This window comes from Phoca vitulina, unplaced genomic scaffold (genome assembly GCF_004348235.1).
Source record: "Phoca vitulina isolate PV1807 unplaced genomic scaffold, GSC_HSeal_1.0 scaffold12, whole genome shotgun sequence".
Classification (NCBI taxonomy): Eukaryota; Metazoa; Chordata; class Mammalia; order Carnivora; family Phocidae; genus Phoca; species Phoca vitulina.
Genome location: NW_022589715.1, coordinates 5,246,416 through 5,268,071, shown reverse-complemented (window position 1 = coordinate 5,268,071; position 21,656 = coordinate 5,246,416). Strand labels below are relative to the sequence as shown.

Below are 21,656 nucleotides of genomic sequence, written 5' to 3'. Positions count from 1 at the left end.
AGTACCTACTTTTTAGTTAGCCAACGGATAATGAGTTTCTTAGGGTTTTTGCTTTCAGATTTTCGGAGGCAAGGATTGATGTGTTCAGATGAACTGTTTTTATGGGGAGGTAGGTTGAGGGGAATGGTAGGATAGACATGGAATTTTACAATTGCTTGACGTTGTGTATTTTGAAAACTTTTTTTTTTTAATCCTCCATGCCACTCCTTTGTCTCTCCCAATCACTAAAGGACTGTGAAAGTAGAAGAAAGGTTGAGAAAGCTGTGTTATAGAATCTTTGAGACTTCTTTTACTTCTAATAGCACTGACCTGTATCTCTGTCTTTTGTATTTGGATCTGTTTCATCTCCTAATAAAACCTTTATTAGCCTCACTACTGTTTTTATTTATTTATTTATTTATTTATTTATTTATTTATTTGACAGAGACACAGCGAGAGAGGGAACACAAGCAGGGGGAGCGTGAGAGGGAGAAGCAGGCTTCCCACAGAGCAGGGAGTCCGATGTGGGGCTCGATCCCAGGACCCTGGGATCATGACCTGAGCCGAAGGCAGACGCTTAACGACTGAGCCACCCAGGCGCCCCTGTTTTTTTTTTTTTTTAAGATTTTATTTATTTATTTGACAGAGAGAGACACAGCGAGAGAGGGAACACAAACAGGGGGAGTGGGAGAGGGAGAAGCAGGCTTTCCACTGAGCAGAGAGCCCGACGTGGGGCTCGATCCCAGGACTCTGGGATCATGACCTGAGCCGAAGGCAGATGCTTAACGACTGAGCCACCCAGGCGCCCCACTACTATTTTTTTTTTTAAAGATTTATTTACTTGAGAGAGAGAGAGTGCTCACAAATGGGGGGAGGGGCAGAGGGAGAGAGGGAGAGAGAGAATCTCAAGCAGACTCCTCGCTGAACTTGGAGCCCTATACAGGCCTCAGTCTCATGACCCTGAGATCATGACCTGAGCCAAAGTCAAGAGTTGGACGCTTAACCAACTGAGCCACCCAGGCACCCCTAGCCTTACTACTTTTTAAAAGAAACTTTCAGGGCGCCTGGGTGGCTCAGTTGGTTAAGCGACTGCCTTCGGCTCAGGTCATGATCCTGGAATCCCAGGATTGAGTCCCTCATCGGGCTCCCTGCTCAGCAGGGAGTCTGCTTCTCCCTCTGACCCTCCCCCCTCTCATGCTCTCTCTCTCTCTCTCATTCTTTCTCAAATAAATAAAATCTTAAAAAAAAAAAAGAAACTTTCTATTATGGAAATTTTCAAATATGTAGGGAAGTGAAGGACATAACGGAACCTGTGTATATACATCTCCCAGATTCAATGATTATCAACATAATGGCCATTTTATTTTATCTATTCTTCCATAGCCAGCCTCCCCATCAGATTATTATGCCTTTGTGGTGTCTGAGATGTTCATAAGATCTTTCCACTACAGCTGGGCCAGAATGCCAAAGTATCCCGATACTGTTAACATTTCTGGTGTCTGTTCCTCTTTCAACCCTGTAGTAGCAGCTTTCTGGTAAGCTTTGCATAGTGTGGTATTCCTCTGCACCTGTGAAGCTTCTGGGCTGCACCTCTGCACAGCTTCTTTTTCTCTCTGTCCTGTGTAGCAGGTTCCAACTGCTTTAGCAGCCCTAAACTCAGATCTTGTGCTTTGGTTCCCCATGCTGTGTTTAGGAAATTGTTTCTAGGCGGTGGGGAGATAAGTGAGAGGTGGCGGGTGGTGGTCATGGGGCTCACCTTTTGAGTTTCCTTCTATCAAGGATTATTCTCCTATGACTGTTGTCCATCCTTGAAAAGCGATGCCTCATATATTTTGCCTAGTTTTACAGTTTGTGGCAAAGGGCCAGCAGTTACTCTAATGACTGGAAGAGGAAGTCCCAAGTGTTATTTTGTTTTTGTTTTTTTCTGTAAGTGTACCTATGTTTTTAAAAACAAAGCAAAACAGAATCGGGGATGAGTTGTAATAGTTTGTGATCTGCCTTTTTCCCACTTATTTTATACTGATGTCTTAAATATCCCTAATATCTTAAATGTGTGGATGTGTTTTTAAGCCGTGTAATATGTCCATGTGGTTAAAAGAACTATTGAGTCCCTTTCCAGCGGAGTTCCACACTCAACATTAGTTTTCACTGCCATAAAAAACACTGCTCAACAAACTTGTTCGTCTTTGTTAGCATCTTTATTTTCTTATAAAATTCCTACAAATAGGTTTGCTATGGTATAACCTCTTAAGGGCTTTTAAAAATATGTGCTAGAATAAACTTCTGAATACTTAGATACTGTTTTCATTTGGTTATACAGTATAAATGTTGAGGGCCAAGTACCAGACACAGAAATACTGCTTTTGTCAAACTGCTAATTTTTGTAAATACACTGAGTAGACTGAATCCAGGCTACTTTCCATACAGATTGTTTTACATTTTTAGTTGGAATGTGAATAATAACTTAAAATATACTTTCATTGCTTTTGAAAAGTGAATTACTCTTTACTTGGTTCTCTTTCTACAAGTTTGGGGTTGAAATAATCTAACATTAGTAACATTTTATTGTAATGCAGATTTGTAGCATCTTTTTATTGCCTTAGCTTATAATTATGCTGGAAGCTGGCAGACAGATCTAGGTCAGTCCTGAAGTGTAAATTTTGCCATTGGAATATATGCTGAATGTATGAATTTGGCAGATTTAAGATAAAGTATGTTTAAAGAGCAATAAAAAAGACAAGTGTCTTTTTTTGTAGATTTCCTGTTTTAGAGGAATTTTAGGTTCACCACAAAATTGAGTGGAAAATACAGAGTACACATGTACCGCAGTCCCCACACATCAACAGCCTCCCTGCTCCAGACCAAAGTGGTACAGTTGTTACAATCTTCATTGACAGCTCATTATTACTCAAAGCCCACAGATTACATTAGGCTTCACTTACGGGGTTGCATATTCTGTGCGTTTTGACAAATGTATAATACCATATGTCTGCCTTAAGAGAGAATGGTTTAACTGCCCTAAAAATCCTCGTGCTCCACCTGGTCATGTGTCCTTCCCCCTCAACCAGTGGCAACTACTCATCTTTTTTTACTAAGACAAATGTCTTTTTGTAGGCCTTGTGACAAATAGGTTAAGTATACTTAGCGTTAAGGCATGGGGAAATATTTGAGGAACAGTTGATCTTATCTAGGTAGGTATCTTTCAGCTTTGACCTTGAAAGATCCATTTGGGAGTTGGAGTGGGGGAAGAACTGACTTGGAACAGTGAATCAGGAAAATTTATTGGAGGTCTGAAGTCACCTTCAGTCATTTTTTGACACTGAGAAATGGAAATAGAATTAAAATCACTATTCTCTGCAAGCATTTAACTTCAGTTTAAAATCTCAGAGTAATGCTAAATTTAAAAAGATTTCCAATCTAGGTAATCACTGTTAATGTTTACAAGTAGTCTAATGAAATGTACATTATAATTATTCAGTTGCTTATATCAGTATTTGATGAATGAAGTACTTTATCTGTAGTTACTACAAATTTGGTAGAGCAATCATGATGGGGGAGTAAACTTAGTGAACCATGTCATTGTGCTCCATTATACCTTTGAAACATGTTTGCTGCACTTCACTTTAGAAGTCTGTAGACTAGAAATGGTGACAATATGTAGACATCTGCTGTCTATATATCTGAGGTACCTATCTTTATCCATGCTAATCAAAGAAAACTGGCTAAGTGATAACTGTAGTCAACTAATCTAGGTGAAATTTCAATCTAATAAAAATTTCCTGCCAAGTGGTTTGTCTGTTTTATTTATTTATTTATTTATTTATTTATTTATTATTATTATTATTTTTAAGATTTTATTTATTCATTTGACAGAGACACAGCGAGAGAGGGAACGCAAGCAGGGGGAGAGGGAGAAGCAGGCTTCCCGTGGAGCAGAGAGTCCGATGTGGGGCTCGATCCCAGGACCCTGGGATCATGACCTGAGCTGAAGGCAGATGCTTAATGACCAAGCCACCCAAGTGCCCCTATTATTATTATTTTTTAAAGATTTTATTGATTTGAGAGAGAGAGAGAGAGAGGGAGGGAGCACAAGCAGTGGGAGTGGCAGGCAGAGGGAGAAGCAGACTGCCGGCTGAGCAGGAAGCCCGCCTGGGATCATGACCTGAGCCAAAGGCAGACACTTAACCAACTGAGCCACCCAGGCGCCCCCTGTCTGTTTTGTTTTTCAGAAACTAATGCTTTCTTTACAGTAGGAACAAGACTATTTGTTGATTTTAACAAAATCAGCAATCCAGATTTGGTCATTGTGATATTTTAGCATACTTTATTCATTTTGGATTCTTTTTAATTAGTGTATTACTTGATAGAACCTCATACTTAAAAAAAAAAAAAAATATATATATATATATACTACTCTTGAGTTGCTGGAAGTATTTTCCCAAACGAATTATGTGATTGTCAAATTTGCTCATAAAATACGTAGGGGCAGGTATAAAACTCCTGAGTAAAATGTGTAAATTTCATCCAATCAAGAAATATTTATTAAGCACCTGCTAGGTGCCAAGCACTGTTCTGGGTGCTGGGAGACAAGAGTAGTCAACAGGGTGATTGGGGTCCTTATTTTATTTTATTTTAAAGATTTTATTTATTTGTCAGAGAGAGACAGGGAGTGCACAAGCAGGGGGAGTGGCAGGCAGAGGGAGAAGCAGGCTCCCCGCAGAGCGGGGAGCCCGATGTGGGACTCGATCCCAGGACCCTGAGATCATGACCTGGGTGGAAGGCAGTGGGATCCTTATTTTTGTGGTACATATATTCTGTGGAGGGAGAGATAAAGGTAGACATGTAAACAAATAAAGCATTATTTTAGATACTGAAAAGGACTGTGGGGGAAAAAAACCTGTTTTGTTCAAGTGATGTGGAGGGGTCTGTAATTTAGACTGAGTGGTCAAGGAAGGCCACACTTAAGAGAGAATATTTCAGCTGAGATCTAGATGATGGAGAATTAAGCCACCTGAATTTCTATGGACAGAGCATTCCAGCAGGGGAAAACAGGATTCTAAGGTGGGAAACAAGATTCTAAGGTGGCCTGCTCAAGGAAACAGCTAGAGGACTAGACTGTAGGAGCCAGAACACACAGGACTGTGGAGGTCATGGTAAAGAACTTAGAGTTTGTTTTGTTTTTTCTCTCTATTTTCTGGTTACAGTGGAAAGCTAATTGAGGGTTTTATTTTATTTTATTTTTTTTAAAGATTTTATTTATTTATTTGACAGAGAGAGAGAGAGTGAGAGCAGGAACACAAGCAGGGGGAGTGGGAGAGGGAGAAGCAGGCTTCCCGCGGAGCAGGGAGCCGGATGTGGGGCTTGATCCCAGGACCCTGGGATCATGACCTGAGCCGGAGGCAGACGCTTAACGACTGAGCCACCCAGGCGCCCCTAATTGAGGGTTTTAAACAGAGGATTGATAGTCTAGAGGGGGAGACATATAATAAATAAGTACTTACATAAATATTCAAATAATGGGTGGATTCAGATTGGGGGAGTGTAGGAGGACTAAACTTGGTTAGGAGCCTCAGCAAAGATATTCCTGAGGAAATGATGTTTAAACTGAGACCTAAGGAATAAGCATGAATTGATTAGGGCAATGACGTGGAAAAGAATATTCCAGACAAAGGAATATCATGAATGAAATACGAGTCTAGAAAGAGCTTTAATAACATAAGGATCTGAAAAAAGGCTAGCTTGTCTGTTTGTAGTTTACCGAGGTGAGAGTAGCACCAAATGAGGCAGGAGAGATTTGGCAATGAGTACAGGATTTTATAAGACATGTGTAGGATTTTAGTTGTTAATCCTCCATAACAGTGATTTTAAGGAGAGTAATTTAATCACACTCATATTTACCTATATTATTTAGTTGCTACTTTGTGGAATTTAGATTGGATTAGAGGAGGGGGCAAAAAGGGAGACCAGTTAGGTACCACTCTGTATTTGTGTACCATTGAAACTGGAAGTGATAATACCCTCTTTAATTAAATATTGATTGCTTTTACTTTCAGAGATTCTCCTTTGAAATTGCTTGCTCTTTATATTGTCATTGTTTGCAGCACATTTTGAAATAGTGTTGCTGTTTTTGCTGTGTATAGTTAAAGGTGCCTTGTGATGTGGAGGTAAAGGCTCTTAGCTTTTGCAGATCAAATAAGCTAGATATTTCTTTATGTAAGGAGGAAAAAAGTCCATTAATGTAGATAGATAATCTTTAAGAATAGTGGTTAGTTGGATAAGGTATTCTTGCAGTGTTGGCTAATAATGGGCCACTTCTCAGTAGACTGTCTCCTGGGAGAGAAGGGACACGATGGATATGGTATGTCTCCATAGATTGGGAAGGGGCGTTTAGTAGACAGGTTCAAGGGGAGAGTCTTTTAAAAATGTTGATGTGGGAAAGGATAATAAATAAGGTCCCCAGGAGTAAGTTGTTACTACATGGAATCAGGCAGTTGATAGGGAAGAAAGCCAGACGAGGGATATAGACTCTGAAACTAGCTATTAGGTGTTTTTGTTTGTTTTTAAAAGAACAGAAGCCTACACTTTAGAAACTTGTCTCTGCTGTTTCATGTTTTATAGTTATTCATTACTATTGAGTAAAGTTCTTGGGCAAAGGTTACCTTCATTTAGTGTGTTGGGTAAACAAAGGAAGAGTTTATATAGCTGTTTTGGGGGAGTTACGTGATTTTTGAAGTGGTGGCTGTGGTCTTTGAAAAAGAGCCCGGAGGCCAGTGTAACTATAGGATATAACTCTGCACCTCACTGACTCTTCTTGTGTTTTCCACTAAAATATTAATCCTGTGCTTTGCTTTAATAAGGGAAGTGTACTATTAGGTTACTTTTACTAAATTAGGGGCTCGTTAGCTTTACCATAAGTGCCAGTTTTAGAAACTTCTTAGGACCTTAGCTTAGCCATTTAAGTTTCACAGTGAACAATGTTTACAATTCCTGTTTTAACCTTTGTAACTTAGAGTAATTTCCAGGTGATGCCCACAGGGAAAAATTGGATTCTGAGTTATTGGGCAAAATTGACCCCCCCAACCCCCTTTTGCACAGATCCAGTTTCTGTGTGCATATAGTAGCAGAAGTTGTTTATGGAATAAGGCGGTGCTCAAGAAACAGCTACTGTTCACATTTAGCTGTTAAGACTTAATAGTAGAGGCTGTACTCGTATTGCTGCTTATCTGTATATATAGTGGGAAATCTTAGCAATATTCTTGGTCCAATTACAGTGGGAGTGAGAAATCCAATATGTGCTTGAACATCACTTTTTGTAACTATTTTCAGATGATCTGGAATAAGGGGGAAGTTACTTGAAGTTTTGTTTTATTTGTGATCCTTTAGGAGAAGTTTGTAATGCAGGAATTCAAGTAACCTCTTTCTCTTGTTTTAATTCTAGGTGAGAATTATGAAGATGATGACCTAGTAAACTCTGATGAGGTTATGAAGAAACCATGTCCAGTACAGATTGTTCTTGCTCATGAAGATGACCATAACTTTGAGCTCGATGAAGAAGCTTTGGAGCAGATATTGCTACAGGAGCCCATACGAGATCTTAACATAGTAGTGGTATCCGTGGCAGGAGCTTTTCGTAAAGGGAAATCATTTCTACTGGACTTCATGCTTAGATATATGTATAACAAGGTGAATAGTGTCTTTTAAATTGAACCCAGTTAAAAACAACCAACTAACCAACCTTGTTTAAAAATAATAGACAAAAAACAGTGAGAGCTGTGTCTTTAATTTTACAAAAATCCAGTTCTTGCTAAGACTTCTCAGTTAAGACATTAATCTAAGTTTGTTTGAGTTCTTGATTCTTCCTCCTCTCCATAATTGCTTTTTGCATATAGTACCTAATGATGCATATGACTGAGCATCTATGTTAGAGGCATTGTAGCTCTAACCCGCGATGTCTTAAGTATACTCTAAAGTCTCTGATGTACTGTTCATTTCTCCCGTTATTTCTTCACACCTCCCCCTTCTTGATTGCCTTTCCAACAATGCATGAAGTAGGCTGATAGAGACTTTTGTAAAAGTGCACCTATGGTCTTCACATAAGTCAGCTTCAGTCTCTATTGCATTTTGAAATAAAGTCCAGTTCCTTAGAGTGGCTTCCAAGGCCTTCAGTTGATGTCTGAGCTTCATATCTTGCTTCTCTGTGTCAGGTGTACTATAGTTTTTGCAGTTCCTCAAGTGTTTCATGTTATTTCTCATATGTTGCTGTATCCTTGGCTAATCTTTGCATAGCAGGCCTTCCCTGATTTTTTTTTTCTTTTTTTTTAAAGTAGGCTCTATGCCCAGTATTGGGGCTTGAACTCACAACCCTGAGATCAAGAGTCACATGCTCTATGACTGAGCCAGCCAGGTGCCCTGAGGCCTTCTCTGATTTTTAAGACTATGTTATATCCAACTCTCATGGTACAAATAATTTGTTTCATTGATACTGCTTTAGTTATTTTTCCTGGCCAGTTTAATCTCTGCCAGGAGTGGGTCTTATCTTAATTACCATATCTCCCTCACTGAACACATTAATTGGCCCATAGTAAGCACTTACTTTCTGTTTTGACCAATGAATCTCCCTTTCTCCACAGTCTCACTTTTTTTTTAAATTTTTTTATTGTTATGTTAATCCCCATACATTACATCATTAGTTTTAGATATAGTGTTCCATGATTCATTGTTTGTGCATAACACCCAGTGCTCCATGCAGAACGTGCCCTCCTCAATACCCATCACCAGGCTAACCCATCCTCCCAACCCCCTCCCCTCTAGAACCCTCAGTTTGTTTTTCAGAGTCCATTGTCTCTCATGGTTCTTCTCCCCCTCCGATTTCCCCCGCTTCATTCTTCCCCTCCTGCTACATTCTTCTTCTTCTTTTTTTCTTTCTTAACATATATTGCATTATTTGTTTCAGAGGTACAGATCTGAGATTCAACAGTCTTGCACAATTCACAGCGCTTACCAGAACACATACCCTCCCCAGTGTCCAACACCCAGTCACCCCATCCCTCCCACCAGAGTCTCACTTTTTAATGGTGCCAAACAATTGTTATTTCCCTCTTCCTCCCTGATTTTGGCTTTCTCCCTTGAAAAGAAGCAAAAAATAATTTCACTTGAATCAGAATGTTTTTCTAACAGTTGTAAGTTGCGTTGAGGGAGTGAGAATTTGATAGGGACGAAGAAGGAGGAATTGGAAATTTGGAGTGGAGCACTTAGGAGGAAGAACTTTCTTTACAGGGGGCGTTTGACATTCAGAAACTACATGAAGATGCTAGAAATAACACTTTGACAGAATTATGTAATTGCCTAAACACATGTCAGGGTGCTCACCTTTACGAGTTCTGTATCAGTCTGTAGCTGGGTGTGCATCTGCCTTAAGGTAAGTAACAAGGTAAACATTCCTAGTTGATTTTCCGGGAAGCTTTTCAGTAAATTCTTTTCATAGGGATCTCCTTAGGCATGGTCATGTATGCCTCAGTATCAAGAATGTAGTTCATATTAAACAACACTATTTTGCATGTTTAGCAAATTGAGAAAGATACAGTATTTCATCCATTTAGACTTGATTATTTCTCGCTTTTACATCTGAAATAGAGAAATGAATAAATAGTGACATATTCTTTTTAAAAAAAGAATGTACATTTAAATATGATAATTGAGGTTCTAACTCTAAGTTAAAGTTAGCTTATGTATATTGTATATATGTGTCTGAGCTGTTCAGTGCATGTGGGTCACAGACAGAATGTTCAAAGGGAAAGGAAGTGTAGATCACTTGCCTAGCAATAACAGATAAATTTCACCTCAGGTGCCATTTCTGAATCCATCTCTGATCAGTTAGTAGTGGTTGTTCAGAGGGGGAGTAGCAGCCCACGCATGTGTCATGTGTTTGCAGTCTCTGAAGTAATACAATTTCCTTTTTCCTGGGGAGACGCTGAAGCCACCGGAAGGTTATGAGGGCCTGAGTGAGGTTATATACCTAGTTAATGGCCTCTAAGCTGAAATATCATTACTAATACAGAATTTCTGGTATAAGTAATCTTACTCTGTTAATTAAAAAATGACATTAAACGTCTGATTTTTGGGATAGCATGCCTCTACTTATTACTGATTTAGTGGTGGGTCATGCTTTTCCTAGGACAATGAAAGTAAACAAGGAGAAGTCACAATGGGGTAGTTTTGAATTTATTTCATTAACCATATCTGTCTGCAAGTGTGGAATGCTAGCTGAAGAAGGTAGGAGATGAGTAGTGGCTTACACTGACTTTGTATGTCCTCTTTATTGACCTGAGTCAATTTATGTAAGGGTGCAGTTCACTAAAGGAGCTAAATATAAATATTTTACTTCATGATTTAGAAATAGATGACTGTTTTCATTTTGAGTAGTTAGTAAAGTAATAATACAAGGTTAAATGTGAGCTCGTTTCTGTTGGACAAAAATGAAAACTTCAGTATTTAAAACTAAGAATATTTTGAGGTATTTACCAAACATTTCCAAATTATAGGGGAAATTCTGATTTTTAGGTCTCATATTCTTGTGAAGTAAATAGCTTCTTACACAGGTGTTGTTTTGTTTTTTTTGAGCGGCCACTTGTATTTTGAAAATAGGTTTTCAAAGTATAGGAGGAAAGAAGTTAGTTTTCTTTTGTAAACTTAAGAGGTGAACTAAACATTTTTCTAGAATAAAATTCCCTCGTGTGTTGGAATTGATCATTTACTATAGTTTATATGAGAAGGGTCACTAAAATTGCTAATTCTTGAATTCATAATGTAGGAAATATTTTGAACTTACAAGCGTATCACTTATGACATTCACTATGAATGCCATATATGAGGAATACCACAGAAATTCAAGTATTGTTGGTGAACTTAATAATTTGTAAGTAGAATATTTATTACTTGTAAAAGTCATTCTCAAAAAGCTATAAATAAAATAATCATAAACATTTATGTGAGAACTGTTAGGTCTGTTATGGCAGTATTTAAAAAAAAATCATTATTTCATTTGTAAAAGTAGGGAGTTATACAAGAGGAGATGAAAATCTGTAATGAGAGACAGAGTAGGTGGTAATGGTGGGAGAGAGGATGACTTTTCCCTGCAGAATATATGTGTATACTCTTAAGTATTTTATACTTTTCCCTTTCTAATGCTGATTTGGTTGTTGAGGGTATAGTTCAGATAAATATATTTTTTCTTTTTTTGACTTTTTTTTTCCTGAGATATAATTTATATACAGGAAAGTACCCAAATCTTAAGTGTATAGCTTGCTGAAATTTTACATGTACACACACACACCCATATTACCACTACCCAGATGAAGATATAGAACCTCACCCCCCACCATGTTATATCCCTTCCAGTTAATATATACCCCCCAGTTAATATCTACCCCAAAAGGTAACTGCTATACTGAACTCTTGTACCACAGACTGGTTTTCCAATTTCTGAACTTCACATGAATGAAAACATGCCATGAGAGTTTGTGTTTGGTTTATTTCTTTAAAGTATCTATGAAATGTGCCCATGTTTTTGCATGTAGTGATCATTATTTTTGTTACTTTGGTATCTGCTACATGATTATACCGTATTTTATTTATTCATTAACTGTCAGGGGATATTTGCTTTGATCTTAAAAGTTTTAGTAAGCTGATTTTTGTGAATCCCATGCTTCCAAAGTAGATTATTCCTATGATAGTAGGAATTATTACAAAAATGCTGATCAAAAATTATCATGTAAAAGTAATTTCAGTTTCAGGAATCAGTTTAGGAAGGTCAAAACTTAATTTAGAATTAAATTATGTAAAACTTAATACTTGGGACATATTGAACACTAAGCAATGGTGAGAGCTGTTACTTAACTCTTCTAGATAGAATCTTAATTCTGTATGGAGTTGGTTGCAGTTTTATATCATTCCCTATTTTTTAAAAAACTTTATTATGAAGAATTTTTAACACATGTAAAAGTGGATAATAGTATAATGCATCCTCATGTATTTACAGTTATCAACTCAATCTCATTTCATCTATACCCCAACTCATTCCATACCTTATGTGTTGTTTTGAAGTATATCCAGATACATGATTTCATTTGTCAATATTTCAGTATATATCTCTTTAAAGATAAGGGGTCTTTTGGACATTACAGTAATATCATATGTAAATAATTCCTTAGGTAATATAAGGGATCAACTTTCCAGTTGACTCAGATATTTTAATTTTTAAATTTTTAACTGTTTGAGTCAAGATCGAACCAAATGAGGTCCACATTGTGATTGGTGGCCTTTAAAGTGTTTAAACTCTTTTTAGGCTTCCCTCCATCTCTTTTTCTTGGCAATTTATTTGTTGAAGAAACTGGTTGTTGGTCTTAACAGAGTTTCCTCAGTCCAGATCTGCTGATTTTTATTCCATTTGTATAGTTTTACATGTTCCTTTGTCCTATGAATGTTAGTTAAAGCTAAGGACTTGATCAGACTCAGGTTTGACTTTTTGGCAAAAGCATCTCATAGATGATGTATTCTTCCATGAGGAAGTATAGATTACCTTTTAAGATAACAGTTTTTGAATCTTTACTGAATTCTAGGTACGCTGATTACTGAGTACTATCTCACTCAGTATTCACATTAACCCTATGCAGTCTTATTAGTATTCCAGCTTGATAGTTGAGGAAATGAGGCTCAAAGGACATGGCAAGGGTGAGATCCAGACCAGGGAATTTGATTCCAAAGTCTTTATTCTTAAAACCACTATATAAAATGATGTTTGGTCCTTTTCCATACATACAGTGAACTATTCTTTTGTAAACGGTCTCTTTTCCATGTTTACTTCAGTAGTTGAGGTAGACAGGAGTGCATGCCTGCTAACTTTTTTGCTGCCTACTGGTATCTATGCTTAATGAGTAAAGAGTTTTGACTCCATTTATAACATAATTGCTAAAGGCATTTTAAGGGAAACTGTATGTAGTTTTTATTTTTTACTTTTTAAAGAGTTGCTCCCCGAATGGCTTCCAGAGATCAGGAGTAAGAATTATCTTTAAGGATCATATGTGCTGCTACATACAATTTGCCAAAAGCATGAATATCTCTGCATTGGCCATAAGGGATGTTGAACTTGATTTCACCTTTTTTTCCTAAGGCTAACGATGTCTGAGATGTGAGACTTGGGGGAAATGTGTGAATGCATGAAGAAAAATTTGTTTTTTTCATGTTCTTTTCTAAGAAATGTATTTAGAGGAAGAACGATATTTTTAAAAGTTTCTTCCTAGGGTCATTTTATTATTTATTTTTTTGTGGTATAACTTACATACAATAAAGTGCATAAACCTTAGTATAGCCAGTGAATTTTTATGTACCTATACTTTTGTAACCACTGCCATTCAGATCAAGAAGGAGAACACCTCCAGTATTCTAGAAGGCTCTCTCGTTTCCCCTGCCAGGTATTACTATCTTTTTTTTTTTTTTTTTGACAGAGAAAGAGAGATAGACCACGAGCAGGGGGAGGGGCCGAGGGAGAGGGAGAAGCAGACTTCCCGCTGAGCGGGGAGCCCAATGCGGGCTCGATCCCAGGACCCTGGGATCATGACCTGAGCCGAAGGCAGACGCTCAACCGACTGAGCCACCCAGGCGCCCCTGGGTATTACTATCTTTAACATTGAGAGTCCATCATCATCTTGACTTAAATCACAGTAGATTAGTTTTGTCTACTCTTGAACTTTACGTAAATGTAATCATAAAGTATGCATTCTTGTGTCTAGTTTCGTTCGCTCAACATTGAGTCTAAGAGATTGCTCCATGTTATTAATGCATCAGTAATTGTTTGTTACTGCTGAGTGGTATTTCATTGGATGAAGATATCACAATTTTTTTATTCCTTCTTTTGATAGACATGGGTTATCTGTAATTTTTGTCTATTATGAATAAAGCTACCGTGAACATTCTTTTACAAGTCTTGGCAACATAAGTACTTATTTCTGTTGGGTATATTCCCAGGAGTAGAAATGCTAGGTCCGTAATGCCCATTTAACTGTAGTAGGGACTGCCAAAATTTTTTCCAAAGTGGCTTTACCAATTTGTATTTCCATGAGCAATGTAAGAGACTTAAATTCTTTATACATCTGATGAACAGTATTGTCAGTCTTTTTAATTTTAGCTGTTCTGATAGGTAGGCATTTTGTAAGTTTTAAGCCATCATCTTACTCTATACAGGTTCATGCTTATAAAACTGTTGCCACATTTAATGTAGAAATTTAGCTTATTCATTTAATTATTACTTTAACTGAATTAGCTTTTGTGTATTTCACTTACTACAAGTGAAGCACTGTGTGTAACTTATGTAATAAGCTGCTGAAATTTTAAATTTTATATTGTTACTATTTTTGCATATGCAAGAAGCCAGCAAAAGTTGATCAGAATTCCAAAAAGGAAAATAAAAATTGGTGGGCTTATTTTTATCCCTGAATATAAGCTAAGGGGTTGGGTATAGAGGTTATGTGAACTCTGAACTATCTTTTTTCCATTAGCACACTGACTTTTTTCCCTCCTAGATTTTGATTGCTGTGTTGAAACTAATCTTCTGTTCTCTGATATGCAGTTTTAAAATTAGTGTGAGTAATTTTAGTTAGAAAAACTTCACCAAATGTTGCCAAAGCTATAGGAATCAGAAGCAGATGAGATGGAGGAGTCTACAATATATTGTTCCAAGTCCTTATAGCAGTGTTTTGAGAGAGACTTTCTCGGTTGTATTCCTGAATCTATTCCCTGAAAAATGTGCTGTCATTTGTAGTCTTTGAAAACACTTCTCTAGCTTTAAGCCCCGAATGTATGTACTGCCTGTTATGTATTATCATCAAAATTATGGTACCTACATCATCATATATTTGGACTTGAGAGAACATAAATTATTTGTTCCAACAGATCTTTTTCCATTCTGAAGTCTGTGTTCCTTTTAAGTTAAAATTTACTATTTCTAAAGTACTTGATTTCATTTAGGTTATTTATTGAAGGATATCTTAAGTAATAGACTGTTAATGTAAATACTGATGACTCAAACACAGCTTTAAGACATTAAGGGGGTTAAACAGTCTTGTACAATTTAAGTTCCTTTTATATTAATAGTAACTGTTTTTGAAGAATACTTTTTAAAAGTCATTAACTCCCTGCCTCTTTCCCTCATACTGCCAGACAATTTTGCTGTTTTAACTTACAAGCTTTAGTTGAGCAATGTTTTGTTCTCAGTGTTTGAAACATTTTCTTACACATATTTTTAAATAACTAATAGGTTGCATTTCCTATAGATACTTGGTGATGTTCACCATAATCCTTTCATCAAAAAGCAAGTTGAGGGGCGCCTGGGTGGCTCAGTTGGTCAAACGGCCAACTCTTGATGTCAGCTGGGGTCATGGTCTGAGTCCTGGGATTGAGCCCAGTGTTGTGCTCCGCGCTCAGTGGGGCGTCTGCTTGAGTCTCTCTTTCTCTGCGCCTCCTGTGCTCTTGTACACACACACACTCTCTCAGATAAATAAATAAATAAATAAATCTTTTTTTTTTTTTTTTTTTTTTAAAAGCAAGTTTAGGGGTGCCTGGCTGGCTATTCAGTAGAGCATGAGACTCTTGATCTTGAGGTTGTAAGTTCGAGCCCCGTGTTGGGTGTAGGGATTACTTAAAAATAAAAAAAATCTTAAAAATGTTCAAGCCATAGGGTTTATGACATATTGCACTAGTACATGGATATATAGCAGAACCTCCAGTGGACATGCCTTTTCCTCCTAGACTTCTGTAGTAGTATGGGATGGATTTTGTATGACTGTCTTTGTTAAGCTTGTATACTAAGTGTATTTGATTTTTGGTTTTTCTTTTAACAGCTTTTTTTTTCCCCCCAAAGATTTTATTTATTTATTTGACAGAGAGACAGCGAGAGAGGGAACACAAGCAGGGGGAGTGGGAGAGGGAGAAGCAGGGTTCCCGCCAAGCAGGGAGCCCGATACAGGGCTCAATCCCAGGACCCTGGGATCACGACCCGAGCCAAAGGCAGACGCTTAACGACTGAACCACCCAGGCGCCCCTCTTTAACAGCTTTATTGAGATATAATTTACATACCATATAATAAATCCACTTAAACTGCACAGTTTCATGGGTTTTAGTATATTCACAGAGTTGTACAACTATCACCACAATTTTAGAACATTTTTATCACCTCAAAATGAGAAAAATGAAATCCTGTACCCTTTATCACTTCTCCTTCCCCAGCCCCAAACCTCTGGCCCTAAGGAACTATCCATTTGTTTTCTGTCTCTATACATTTGCCTATTCTGGACATACACATAAATGAAATCATATAATATATGGTCTTTTGGTGACTGGCTTCTTTCACTTAGCATAATGGTGTTTTTTTTTTTTTTTTAAGATTTATTTAAGAGAGCACGAGTGGGGGTTGAGGGGCAGAAGGAGAGGGAGAAGCAGACTCTCCACTGAGCAAGGAGCCCGACACTGGGCTTGATCCCAGGATCCTGAGATCATGACCTGAGCTGAAGGCAGACGCTTAACCAACTGTGCCACCCAGGTGCCCCAGCATAATATTGAAAGGTTCATTTATGTTGTAGCATTATCAGTGCTTCATTCCTTTTTAAGACTGAATAATATTCGATTGTATAGATATACCACATTTTATTTATCCATTTTACCAGTTAATGGACATTCGGGTTTCCACCTTTTAGCTTATGAATAATGCTATAATTATATGAATATATATTAATACATAATATTTCACTAATTATAATACAAGGGTATATAATAATAATAATGGAAATAGGTAAGGGTCTAGGTTCAGTTCTTTTGTATGTGCCTATCCAGTTGTCCTAGCACTATTTGTTGGAAAGGCTATTCTTTGTCCATTGAATGGTCTTGGCACTTTTTTTGTTGAAAATTAGTTGATCATAGACATATGAATTTATTTTTGGACTCTCAATTTTATTTCATTGGTCTATATGTCTATTAATGCCAGGACCAGACTGTCCTGATTACTGTTGCTCTTTGGTAAGTTTTCAAATCAAGAAGTGAGAGTCCTCTTATTTTGTTCTTTTTTTAAGATTGTCTGTTCTAAAAAAATAAAAATAATAAAGAAAGATGATTGTTCTAGGTCCCATGCAATTCTGTATGAATTTTAGACTTAGCCTGTCAGTTTCTATGGGAGGTTAGCTGGAATTCTGTTGGTAATTGGGTTGACTATGAACGATCAACTTGAGGAGTATTGCCGTCTTAATATAAAGTGTTCCAATTCATGAACATGGGATGTTTTTCCATTTATTTAGATCTTTAATTTCTTTCAAAAATGTTTTATGGTTTGCAGAGTATGTTTTACTTTTGTTAATTTATTCCTTTTTTAATGCTATTATGGTACGTATTGGAATTGTTTTCTTAATTTCATTTTCAGATTGTTCATTGCAAGCTTACAGAAGTACAATTGATTTGTATATTGATCTTGTATCCTGCAACCTTGCTCAATTCCTTCATTAGTTCCAGTAGTTTTTTAGTGTACTCTTTAAAGTTTTCTATATACCAGATCATGTCATCTGTAAGTAGAGATACTTTTACTTCCTTTCCAGTCTTAAGTACCTCTTACCTCTCTTTCTTGGTAACTGTCCTGGCTAGAGTCTCTAGTACAATGTTGAGTACAAGTGGTAAGAGTGGATATCTTTATTGTTTTCTTAATCTTTAAGGAGGAACCATCGAAGTTCTCACCATTATGTATGATTTTAGCTGTAGGATTTTTTGCACTTTTTTTTTTAAATCAAGTTCAGGAAGTTCCTTTCTATTCCTAGTCTGTTGGGAGGTTTTGTTTTGTTTTTTAATCATGAATGGATGTTGGATTTTGTCAAGTGCATTTTCTGTGTATCTGTTGATGTGATCATGTGGTTTTTCTTAGCTTGTTGATATGATTATGTTATTAATATTTTTAAAATATTGAGTCAGTTCTTGCATCCCTGAAATAAATCCCATTTAGCTGTGGTGTATAGTGTTTTAATATACGTTGTTGGGTTTAATTTGCTAACATTTTGTTGAGTGTTTTTGCATCTATGTTCATGAGATATATGGGTCCATAGCTTTCCTTTCTTTTAATGTCTCCAGAACTTTTTCACCTTCCCAAAACAAAACTGTACCCATAAAACTCCCGTTTTTCCCCTCCCCCTCAGTGCCTGGTAACCACCATTCTCCTCTGTCTCCCTGAGTTTAAGTACTCTAGGTACTTTGTATAAGTAGAATCATAAGGTATTGTTATTTTGTGGCTGGCTTATTTCACTTAGCATAATGTCTTCAAAGTCAAGGACATCTTTATAACCAGATTTTTTATTTTAATTCTTGTTGTGTGTGTACCTAAGTTGATAAGAGTTGTCCTTTGAGCTTGTGACTTGGGTCAGTCATAATGTTATCTATTTGTCTAGCCCCAAAAGAGGGGAGTTGGACATGGGGTTGGTTAGGTAAGATGTTAGACAATTTTAAACTGTTTTAAGACTCTAACGTTTCTTCATTTGTTCTAGGACTTCCAGGGTATTCTTACATACTCAAATGAAAACACTAAATGTTGCTTGGTGGTCAGAATGTGTATATTGTTCTAGCTACAATTTGGGTGTTGATTGTTTATAACCTACCTCCTAAATTAGGTAGATTTATAAGATTAAGATTTTTATCCATGGTGCTTTTGTGGGGAATGTCTCTCAACTAAGAAGGATCTCCTCTTTTATTGTAGTGTTACTTAAATCTTTAATTTTATCCCTTTTGTCATTTTTCTTCACAGCTCTGGTAAGTTGTTATGGCCTTTATTCTTCCAGCCTGCCCAATTGGAGTGTGTAGGCCTGCAAACAGGAAGTTGTGTGTATTCTGACACATACAGACCTGGCTGGATCACCAACTCTTTGTTTAAAGTTTACCTAGCTGTTGTTTCACTTTGTTGCTAGGGAATGTTATCTTTCCTATGGTGAAATAAGAATTTGTTTTTTACTATTTAGAGTAGGTAGGGTTTCTTTATTGTTGATAATTATATTACATTGGTAAGTCTTTTTGGCAAGGGCTTATGTTTATTCACTATAGTATTTGACTATATTTAAACTTCGGGTGTTTTCAGATTACCTTTTACCATTAAGATTCATTCTAAAAGATCTTCTCTTTTTATTTTACTGGAGGACTAAGATTATTTTTGGAATTTTGAGTTTTAAGGCTTTTTTTTTTGTTTCCACAGTAGTAAATGGTACTAGTTTACTGTTTTTCAAGTTATCTTAAGATTTGTTTTTAGTAACTTATGACAAATAGTACCTATTTTCAGTGAGGCTGCTTCTAGAATTCACTAGAATGCTCCTTGAAGGGCAGGAATGTATGTTCTTGTGCACTGCTGTAGCCCTAGGACCTAGAGCAGTAGCTGGTACGTGGTAAGGGTTCAGTGAATACTTGCTGAGTGAATGTGTAAATGTATTTTATGGAACTTACCAGTATTCTTTATGATACAGTGATAGACTTCTTTTTTTTTTTTTTTAAAGATTTTATTTATTTATTTGACAGAGAGAGAGACAGCTAGAGAGGAAACACAAGCAGGGGGAGTGGGAGAGGGAGAAGCAGGCTTCCCGCCGAGCAGGGAGCCCAATGCGGGGCTCGATCCCAGGACCCTGGGATCATGACCCGAGCCAAAGGCAGACGCTCAACGACTGAGCCACCCAGGCACCCCCAGTGATAGACTTCTTAACTTCAAGTTTTACGTGTCATCCTTTTTTTCTTTAAAAAAGATGTATTTATTTTAGAAAGAGAGAGAATGCACACGAGTGGGGGGAGGGGCAGAGGGAGAGAATCTTATGCAGGCTCCCTGCAGGAGCCTGACTCGGGACTGGATCTCATGACCCACGAGATCATGCCCTGAGCCAAATCAAGAGTCAGACCCCCAACTGACTGAGCCACCCAGGCGTTCCTCTTTCATCCTTTTATTGACTAATCAGTTTAGTGGTTTTAAAACATTCTGTTAACAGGGTAAACCAAGAAAAGATGATACATAGTCAATAGATTTTTTTTTTTTTAATTATTATTATTTTTTTTGAGGCATCAGTTCTTTTTAAAATTTTTGAGAGGGTAAATTTAACAAACATGTTAGCCTGTGATTTCGGTCATACATTTTTAAAATTTGTTTTTACTGTCTTGTCTGTGTAATTGTTTTTAGGAATAATAAAAGGGACATATTTCTTCCATATCTCTTAAGCATGCTCAAAAGGAAATGATACATTAAAGCTTAGTAATTAAAATTTTTTATGTGTTCATTTATTGAACAAATATTTTGAGTGCCTACTACAGGCCAGGCATTATTCTATGTCCTGGAATACTGTTCTATGTTTTGAGGAAAAAATAAAAAACAGACAAAACTTCCTTCCTTATGGAACTTATATTCTCTTAGAGGAGATAGAGAAATAAGACAAATAAGTAGAATATAGAAGAAAAATCAATTTCTCTAACAGGGTGGATTCTTTTAAGTTATTTGTATAGGTTGGACCTTTTAAAAGTAATCAATTTGTTAAGTACTGCTTTGGCATTGTTAGGGGAATGAGAAGCCACATGTGAGAGCCTAAAATGGGGTAAGACACTTTGGTAGGAGCAGTTTGGTAAACAGGTGGAATTTATAGTGTGTGCTGTCAAGACTTACACAAGAAATGCAGTGCAAGTGCAGGTGTAAAGGTAACCACCTGTAGTGTCAACAGTATTTTTTAGGAGTTCAGAAAACTTGGAGTTTCTTGAGTGCTGGCCCAGTCCAGGCAGAGAACAGGTGGAAGGAACAAAGGTATAGATACGCCAAACAACATACATACTTGGAATAGTGACCTTTTTGGTATGGTAGAAACAGGAAGAGTGTGTGTGTGTGGTGTGTTGGGGGGACTATACGGTATATCAGGAGCAGAGGTAGGAAAAGTAAATTGAAGGTGGGTTGTATGCAACAGATCTCTAGATGGTTCTGTAGGTAAATGGAGAACTGCAGGTGACTTTTTTTAAGGTTTTATTTATTTATTTGAGAGAGAGAGAGAGAGAGTGGGGTTGAGGGGCAGAGGGAGAGAATCTTCAAGAAGACTATCTGCTGAGCGCGGAGCCTGACTCAGGGCTCGATCTCACCACCCATGAGATCATGACCTGAGTTGAAACCAAGAGTCTGGTGCTTAACTGACTGAGCCATCTAGGCGCCCCCACAGATGACTTTTAGGACAGTAGCATGATTCCATTTCTTGTTGAGAAAATTAAGTGACTATGGGAGGATGGGTTGGAGAGTATAGCATGGAGGTGCAGGAAGACCTTTTTAGAGCATCCAAAATATAGTCCGGGGCAAGACCACCATTGTGCTTGTTTAGGGGGTACCATTATTCCTCTAATCACTGTGAAGGGTCCCTCCTGAAGCACAATCCTTAGTATATAGTGTGAATGGAGTCGTGCCATGAGGCAGCTTTGTCACCAATAGGGAGATGAGGGGGCCTTAAGTTGGAAGATAATGAAAGGTGAAGAAGAGTGCAAGAGCATTTTGTAATTGATAAGATTGGTAACCTACGGGGGATGGGAGTTTTGTGGAATAATAATCATTATAGATGGTTTGAAGTTTAAGGCTGATCTTCACATTAGGTGTCCACTTTTT

The 21,656-nt window shown here is 37.3% G+C and overlaps 1 protein-coding gene across 4 annotated transcripts in view; it reads left to right on the top strand.

Moving 5' to 3' along the window:
- The window catches only part of ATL2 (atlastin GTPase 2), a 59,442-nt gene that overhangs the window by 18,480 nt on the left and 19,306 nt on the right, over positions 1-21,656 (top strand). For all 4 annotated transcript variants that reach the window (XM_032410325.1, XM_032410323.1, XM_032410322.1 and 1 more), the window contains exon 2: positions 7,418-7,662. In XM_032410325.1, coding sequence (XP_032266216.1) covers positions 7,462-7,662 — 201 coding nt within the window. In that variant the 5' untranslated portion in view covers positions 7,418-7,461. The remainder of the gene's footprint in view (positions 1-7,417; positions 7,663-21,656) is intronic.